This window comes from Paroedura picta, chromosome 2, assembly GCF_049243985.1.
Source record: "Paroedura picta isolate Pp20150507F chromosome 2, Ppicta_v3.0, whole genome shotgun sequence".
NCBI classification, from domain to species: Eukaryota; Metazoa; Chordata; class Lepidosauria; order Squamata; family Gekkonidae; genus Paroedura; species Paroedura picta.
Window position 1 is genome coordinate 147928620 of NC_135370.1, and position 9270 is coordinate 147937889.

A 9270-nucleotide genomic window follows, 5' to 3' on the forward strand; every position below is an offset into this window, starting at 1 on the left:
GAACTAATCTACTCAACAAAGCACATTTTATTGAATTGTAGGTAAGCCGTATAATGATCAGCCTCTTCCCCCACAAAGACAAGAGAGGTTTTATCCCAACCCTCCAAACTCTGGGAGGCTTTCAGGACCCGCAGAGCTAAGAAGTTACAATATGCATTCTTTTGATAAAGCAGGTAGGAATTGCTGCCTTCATGAAAGAATTTATTATGAAATTGCTTAATCTTTCAGAGTAGTTAGGGCGAGAAATGCAGACATTCAGAAGTTTTAGTACTCTCTGTTCTCAGTAGCAACATGCTAAGCAATGCCAATAATGACTGATATTTTGAAACAGATGTACTTTGCTGTTTGTTGTGAAAGCTGTAACCCATAATTATGAAACAAAAAAGAGCTGTATTAAAAGTTTAGCAAATTTCTTCTGTCCTTTTGCAGTTCTTTGCTTAAGTAAAATTATTGCTAAAAGTAAGTAACCTTATTTCTTTCTGTGTCAACTATGGTTATACTTTGAGAAAATATTTCACTCATGCCAGGAAAAACCTTTCACCCCACATTGTATCTAAAAGATGGGTGAAAGCACTGATACAGACTTCAACACAAGCCTTGCCAATAGAATCATTCATCCCCTGCAATCAATACAGCACTTACATAATACTGTGTTTTGTGCACACAGCTTAGTTCAAAGGATGAAATTTATTTCTTGGGCTTCCATCTATAAAGCTTATGGTGGCCTTAAAATGTGTTTATCCTTGGTAGTAAAACTGCAGTTCAGATACAGAAACTGCATTTGAAACTATCAGAAGCACTGATGTATACATACAAACTGCATTAATTAATGTGCTGAAGTGCTAAAGCACATGATGAGGCAGGCTCTGTCTCATACAAGCTTCTACAACAAATGCTTGGGCTGCAGCAGATTTACTGCTGCAAGTCTGCTGCAGCCCAAACATTTGTTGTGGTAGAAGCTTGTATGAGACAGAGCCTGCCTCATCATGTCCTCAGCTGTACACCCAGTGGAATTTGTCATAAGATCCAGTCTTCCTGCCATGTGGCAGAAATATACTGTAGGGGTAGTCAAACTGCGGCCCTCCAGATGTCCATAACGCTGGCAGGGGCTCATGGGAATTGTAGTCCATGGACAACTGGAGGGCCGCAGTTTGACTACCCCTGCTTTAGAGGTTGCTTAATGTTAAAATGAATACTCTACTTTTTTCTCTTTCCCAGATGGACACATATCTGAGAGTAACTCAAGAATGGACTTGAGTGGAAATGGAATAAAAGATATTCCCAACGATAGTGTGAGTAGTAATTGGAGAAGATTCTTCTTTTTTACCACAGTACTTGGAAAGATTCTTCTCCTTTGTATTGTAATCGTTAATCTTCTGGACACTTCCACATATTGAACATGTACTACCTTTGATTGGGTTTATCCATCTGGCTTGGGAAATTCCTGGAAATTTGCAGGTGATACCTGAGGAGGAATCTAGACTGCATGGTATATCATAGAGTCCACACTCTCAAGTTTCTGTTTTCTCCAGAGGAAACTGATCTCTGTTTTCTGGATATTAGTTGTAATTCCAGGATAATTCCAGGTCCTACCAGTGATTATAGGTGAATACCTCTAAAACAATTCAAGAGTAAAACTGCTGAAAGGATACGTAGACAAAATGATATCAGGAAAATGACTGGACTATATTTTCCACACAAGGATAACCTTGTGTTGTATTTAATGGAACTAGTTTTTAATTAGATTTCCACTATTCAGGTATCCTAAATAAATCTGTTTGTTTTTGAGGAGAATGAGCCTCAAACTTGTCTTCTCCTTCCTGCACATCCAGAGCTGCAATGGAAGACTATCTGGTTTAGGAAGTTTTCATTGAAATTCCACAAGAAGAGCCTACTGAATCAGACCAGCAGTCCTAGTCCAGCATACTGCTACACACAGCAACCAACCTAAGTTTGTTGGGACTTCTGAATTTGTGTAGCTTAACAAGTTGGGAACTGTTTTTCTCAGTAACCTGGACTGTAAACCACAGCCTGATTCAGAACCCCAGTTGCTTAGAGAGAGAAAAAAACTCCAAGGGATTTAAGCTAGAGAAATTCCTTAATCTCAGCAAACTGAACCCGGCAGTCTTTGCAGCTGCACATACCAAAGGGGGAGAAGATGGAGGGCATTGATCCTGATCATATTTTCCCCTGCTATCTGAATGCAGACTTGGAACCCTGGAGCAGTTCATGTAGGATCATTTTTCTTGGTTTCGATTGGGCTTCTGCATATGTGTACCTCTGTGGTACAGTGCCTTGAAAAAAATACCTTCCTTCTAAAACATAATAATGCGTCTCTTTCCATTGTTCCATAGAATATGTCCAATGTGGCAGACCATCCTGTTGCTTCTGAAGGTGAAACCTTTGGGCCTGGAGTTGTGCCTCCTCCCCCTTTTCCTTTACTGAGAGCTCCTCTAATGCCAATGGATCCAAGGGGGCCTTTCATGAGAAGAGGCCCTCCCTTTCCACCAGTGCCTCCTAGTGGTGTGTATGGACCTCGTGAATATTTCCCAAGAGATTTTGCTGGTCTGCCACGCCCTCCGCTGCCAAGTAAATATTGATTCCACTTAATGTTATATTAGAACAGGTTTGTTTTGAATACCAGGTAAACTTGAGGCATTATTTGGGAAACAGCAGGTGGTACAGCTGAAATTATTGGGGCTTTAGTTAGTCATGGGTGCATTGGTTAGTTGAAAATCTTGTAGGAAAATGACTATTTTCAGTATAAGATATGACTTTAGTGGAGCCTCAGTGTATACTGGTTTATAGTCATGAAACTCATACCTAAGTTTAAAGAAGAGTTGGTTTTTATACCCTGCTTTTCACTACCCAAGGGAGGCTCAAAGTGGCTTACAATTGCTTCCTCTCCTCACAGCCTGTGAGGTAGGTGAAGCTGAGAGAGTTCTGACAGGATTGCTCTATGAGAACAATTCTATCAGGACTGTGACTAGTCCAAGGTCACCCAGCTGGCTGCATGTGGAGGAGCAGGAAATCAGATCTGGCTCACTAGATTAGAAGCTGCCACTCCTAACCACTACACCAACCTGGAAGTTACTGGTTATAAACTGTTCTGGATTTTATTAGAAAAGACTCTTAATCTGTTTCCATTCTCAAGCAGAGGCCACATTGAATCCAGTTAATGGGTTTTAAAAAGTTGAGTTACTCTCACAGCAAATCTGTGAGGTAGGCTAGGCCAGGGCCATAGTGGAGTGTGGCTTTGTACCTGAGTCGCCCAGGTGTTACTGTGATACTAACTAGACCATGTTGGCCATTCTCCCTTGTGAAGGTAGAATTAGCGACAGCCCTTAGGAGGACAAAATCCATAATTATTAATAGAAATGAGTATTACTGAAGCATTCCCTGTTCATTTTGCCTCTCCTTCTCCCCCCCCTCCCCCAATATTCTTTTAGCACCCTAGAGTGGTCTTACTGAGAAACAAGTGTTAGCATAGCTACCCTCCCTCCCTTTCTAGTCTTACTTTTTTCCTTTCTGGTTAGAACTGTTGCTGTTCTCATGCATGTTCATAAAGTCTCTCAGAAATTATCTCTTTTGTTCTGAATAGAAAAAAATAATAGCTAAAGAGTTCTCTGACCATTCTTTTTAAACAGTGAGAACTCCGTTTCCATTGAGGCCTTTTTCTCAATATCCACCTCCAAGGGCTGGATTTTTTCCACCACCTCCTCCTCCTCCTCCTGATAACAGCAATGAACTGCCTTCTGGATCAACACAGCTATCAGCTGCAGCCTCGACAGACCATCAAGAACCTCAGCAGGAAACTTGACTCTTTTTAGAATAATTCAGTGTCCCTTTTCCCCCTTGACTGAATTATTTGCTGCTAAGTAACAGCTGTTACTTAAGCAACTCTGTGTTACTGCTCAAATTGAAGCTTAATAGAATTATTCTCAGGAGAGTGTTCTGTAAATAATGGTTGAACTGTGAATAAATGATTTCCTTTGTACAGTAGCAATTTTAAATTATTTTTAATTTGTTAATGTAGGAGATGTACAAATCCATCCTATGTAAGATCACCCAGCTGTTTCTGGCCATGTCTGGCCACATAATAATTGCATGTGAAAAGATGACTTAAAAGAAAAATGTGAAAAAAATTAAAAATATTTAATAGTAAGTGGTGTGATGGCTGCTTAACACAATATTTTATTTTCTCCTGTGCATCAGTTTCAAAAATAGACCTTAAACAGTCTTTTAGAAATGACATACTTGTTTTTTGTCTGCTGTGATGACCTCTGAATTTGGAACTTTTTCCCAGCAAGGAGTATAGATCCAGTGTCTGCCTCTCTGGAAGCTACACATCCCTGGTGCATGAATCAGTATCACAAGTTTAAATCTCACAAGGCTAGTAGTGCAACACTCCTCCCTCAATGTATTTTCATGTGTATTTCTTATGCATTCATTAGACACGGGCCAGTTCTCTCACCAAGTTGTTCAGAATATTTTTAATGATGACAAAAGCTATCTGCATGACAACCTGATCTTCCTGCAATAGTGCCTTACCACTTCAGTTGTACTCCAAAATCTGCCCTCACGTGGGAATAAAATGCTGAAAGTGGGCTACAGATGAGAGACAGATGTATCTGCTGTACCCGTATAAGAGAACATGTTCATTCCCCAATATTTTCAGGTCTGTGACCATGGACAACTTCCGGGCAGTAGACAATGCTGTGCTTGATGGACCAGCAGTTCCTGCAAAGGGCTTTCAAAACAAGAATGAAAGCCACTGCTATCAGGCATAGACTAGGCAAGGTTGTTTTTTTTTGGGGGGGGGGGGGCGGGAGCTGTGCACAGAAGTTCTGTATCTTCAACACTAGTAGGGACAGCAGAGAAGTACACTTCTTGTCAATGAATCACTAGATCATTTGAAAAAGATATTGGCTTCTAGGTATATTTTAAGCTGTTGTGGACTTGATTAAAAAATATTAAATTGATTTGAAAAATTAAATCCAATGAGTTCAGGTATAGAAATTCTTTAAAGAATGTTTTGAAATGGAACAATAGGGTTACTGTGTCATCCTAAGCCGAGAGAAACCCTTCTAAGTCCCATGAAGTCAGTGCTATACAGAGTATAACATTTAGATGGATACAGCTTCTGCTTCCTGCTCATCCACGAAGCTTATCAAGTGGTCAACAAGCAATCATAATAATTGGACAGCCTGACCCACTTATTAAGAGTTAGAATTCTGGACTTGAAGACAGGAGTCCTGCCTCCTATTTCTTCTGTTAATGCGGTGCTCTTCATTCCATATTTCATTTGTTAAAAGCAACTGACATTTCTTGTGAAGATTATAACAAACTTGTGCAGATATAACAGGATTACACCTTATGAGTTACCAAATGAAAGGTTTTGTGAAATATACCAGCATGTTTATAAGAGTTAGGATTGCACTGTTTGTCAGTGAGTGTGCAGGTTGCTTCTCCAGTAACAAAGCATACCTGTATGCGAACCTTATAAACGGATAGACAGTTTTCCAGCAAGAATGCTACCTCTTGTCTTTGTTACTTATATATTTGGAGGATTGCAATCAGAATCTCATAGAGCTGGAAGAGACCACAAAGGGTCATCCAGTCCAGCCCCCGTCCCCCTTCTCAGGAACTTAAAAATCACATATTCCTCACAGCTGGCTCATCCAGGTGCCTCCTAAAAACTTCCAACAGAAACTCCACCCTCCAAGGCAGCATATTGCATCTGCCAACACTTTAACAAAAAGGCTTGAATCCTTTCAGATTTAAGGTAGAAATTTTCCCATCTCTCATGAGATTATTCAAGTTTTCTGTTGAGACTAAAGCTGAAAGTTTACCACTTCTCAGTTCCAAGCCTCAGGATGTTTGGCTTCTGCTCTGTTGATCGTGGCAGTTAAACATTCTCTTCCTAGACAAGGAGGGATAAACTTTGTAAATCAAGGACTTGCTACATACCCATGTTCTCAAAACAATACTTCAAGACTTTTATCTGCTACAGTTTAAAATGCTTTTCCTCTGTACATGATCTGCATGGTCAGGTCTCAGAAGGTGGCTGATTCTATGGGGCCAGGACCCAAGTCCTATTCAATCTCACACCTGGATGGGAAGGGACTTTGTGTCACACAGCAAGAAATCTCCTTATTCATTTGTAGAAGGTAAATAAGCCAGCTGAACAGGGGTAGGAAGGGGGCCTGGAAAAGATTTCCAAGATACTTGCATAAATAAAATAGCTCAGCATCACACAAATTTGAATTTCTGGTACTCAGGAAAACCCACTATTATGTTCTTTGGATGCAGAAATCCTTTGAAAAGCACAATATTAGTTCAATTTTATACTGGATGTAACGTAACATGAAGACAGTATTAAGAATGTAATTCTTTGATAGCACTCAAGCAATTTAGAATTCCTAGGGCTCCATTACTGGATCCCTGAGCAGTAGGAAGTGTCTTTCCATATATGGATCCTTCCTACACTTAAAATCCTGCTCAAGTAACCATTGTTTGGAGATTCAAGCCTCATATTTCCATTTCTACAGCCCACTGTTGGCCTTGACCTTGAAAGCTTTGGCTGCATCAGTATTTTGGAATGCTCTCTTCCCCTCTGCTTGACTAAATCTCTCATTTGGGAGAAAGTAAAAACAAAATATAGTTAAGCTCTTGTTAAAATGGAAACTTCTTGTTCTGATATTTTGAAGTTTGAGAGGCTTTTAAAAATCATAAATTTTATTGGTAACTTAATAAAGAGTATAGACACATATTGCATAAAGACAAGTTAATAGTGTCAATAACTTGTTTGGTAAACAAGTTAACTGTCTGATAGCTTCATTACACAGATAATTATTCAAATGTAGACTTTCCTTTCAGAAGCTATAGTGAGGGCCACAGAAATAAATAGCTTTAAATGGGTATGGATTTTGAAAAAGGGCCATATATTTCAATTTCTAGGTTGCCCCTCCAAATGAGCATGGCTCAGGTGGTTCACAACATAGAATATATTAAAACCCACACAATGCCTTTCGTACCAGTTGTAACTTCTGGATCAAAGCCAAGGGCAGGCATGAGAGTGAGTTACAGTAGTCCAGTCTAGAGGTGATCGTCACATGGGTCACTGTGGATAGGTCTTCTGACAGGGCACTTGCAGCTTTACTTGGCAGAGATGATAAAATGCCTGGCATGCAACATTCATGACCTGAACCACAGAAAGGGGGGCATCAAAGATCACTCCGAAATTCCTGATGGAGTGCCATGTGGTGTTAGCTCAGCAGGACTGGGAGGCCATCCTGTTTTTTAATAAATGCATGAGGTTCTTGCAACATACTTCATGTGCCAAAGCAACAAAGACATGATCTAGCTCACATGACTGTGTGCACCACCCCAAACATGTAAGATACAGATGTGATATATATTAAACTAACATTTTAGATTACTGGAGTACCTTAGACCATGCAGAGTTGCCTGTCACCACTGCTGTTGAAACTTAGCCTGCCACTGTGTATCTGGAGTGAATGAAAGGGGCTTCCTTATCTGCCTTGCTCTCTCCTCAGCATGAGACACAGTAGCTCATGCGAGAGTCAGATAACTGAGGTGCTTGGAAGGGAATTTGCTGGCTGTGGTGAAAGGGTACATGACCAACTTCCTGTTCTCAGATCATTACAAGAGTGGTGGTTTACCTCTTCTTCCCAGATGTTGCCCTGATATTGGGATGATAATGCAAAGTCTACAGAGTTGGAAAGGGTAGGTCATCTGCTTCCATTCCTGGTATGAGACCTACAGCTCAGGAAGGTTTGCCACTTGCCCGCCCTCTGGTATGTGAGGTGTCAAAGTCCTACTGGCAGTCAACGTCCTACTGGACAATGGCTTTGCCCACTGTCCTAGAACATGAGGTGTGGTATGCCGCCTTGTCCACCAGGGCCAGCTTGCTTTCCTGTTTTGTCCCCCAAAGAGGGTTCAGAAGGCCTCAAAATGGAAAAGGGAGGGGTGTGTGTTATACCACCTTCTACCCTGTCTTGCACTCTCCACCTTGAAGCATCCTTTGCCCTTGTGTTTGCCTCTGAATTTTTCTTAAATAGAATTCTACTAAGAGGGCTGCAGTTTGCAGGAGGTGTGGGGCCTGCTGTACCTGGTTGCTAACATAATTGACATTGTTCCACTGCTGATGTTGTTGCCATTCACTGTGTTGTTGGCATCCCCCCCCTCCCCCCCAGATAATTCTATCACCAGATCGATGAACCACAGGTAGCAAGTCACGAGAGCCTCAAGATGCCAACCTCCTGGTTGCACCTGGGTATGCTTCAAAATTACTGCTCATCTCCAGGCTACAGTGATCAATTCTCCTGGAGAAAACGGATGCTTTGGAGGGTGAACTATGGCATTGTACCCCATTGAAGTCCCTGCCCTTCACAGGTTCCATCCCAAATCTACAAGAGTCTCCCAACCTGGATCTGGTAGCCCCACCCCCACCCCAATTTTACAGTGGAAGACAGAGGGTAACATTCATAGGCACTAATCTTATTCCCTTCCCATGTGGCTCCAAAGCCACTGAAGAAAAGCATATATTTTGTGATAAAAATACCTAAACACCAACAATTTTAAATGAAAATGCTGGTGGGAGTAGGATTTCAAGGGAAGCAGCAGACAGTTGGGTGCTGAAACCTTTTTCTAACCACATCCAAGTGGCTTCTATTCCCATGGTATTGCAAAAAAGGCATCAGGGCTCACCTACAAGTCTTTGGGTGCAATGTGTAGCTCACAGCTTAGTCCAATTGATTTCAGCTGGCCTTAAGAGCACTTAATTTTGGCCACATCATTCCCTGTGTTCTGTTGAGTTATAATTAAGTGAGAGGGAAGAATACCACATTGTAAAGGGAAATGAGGGTTTTTACACAAAATTATGCAGGTTACCGATTGCCAGTTTTACAATATACCACAATACCTTGTAGAATATGCAGCAGTATAAAACTCATTAACAGATAAAATGGCACGCAAAAATATATTAGATGTTTGGGTCATTTAATAAGGGGAAAGGATATGATTAGTTTCCTAGAACATCTGGATTTGATATAAGCAATTACTGGTGGAAGGTGCTGATATACTTCATATATATTGTGCTTTAAGGTTTGCCAACAGTATAGACTTTACACCAATAAGTCTTCTCTTTCATTCAGGTTATTTTCCTAAAATGCTCATACAACATTAGAAACTAAACCAGCAAATTGTTCCAGACTACAATACGTACTTCAGACAGTTAGTTTACAT

General features: G+C 40.8%; 1 protein-coding gene across 9 annotated transcripts in view; it reads left to right on the forward strand.

Moving 5' to 3' along the window:
• The window catches only part of MIA2 (MIA SH3 domain ER export factor 2), a 64839-nt gene extending 60674 nt beyond the window's left edge, over positions 1-4165 (forward strand). For all 9 annotated transcript variants that reach the window (XM_077323173.1, XM_077323175.1, XM_077323176.1 and 6 more), the window contains 4 exons: positions 42-173; positions 1219-1292; positions 2355-2589; positions 3648-4165. In XM_077323173.1, coding sequence (XP_077179288.1) covers positions 42-173; positions 1219-1292; positions 2355-2589; positions 3648-3820 — 614 coding nt within the window. In that variant the 3' untranslated portion in view covers positions 3821-4165. The remainder of the gene's footprint in view (positions 1-41; positions 174-1218; positions 1293-2354; positions 2590-3647) is intronic.
• The last annotated feature ends 5105 nt before the right edge of the window (positions 4166-9270 follow it).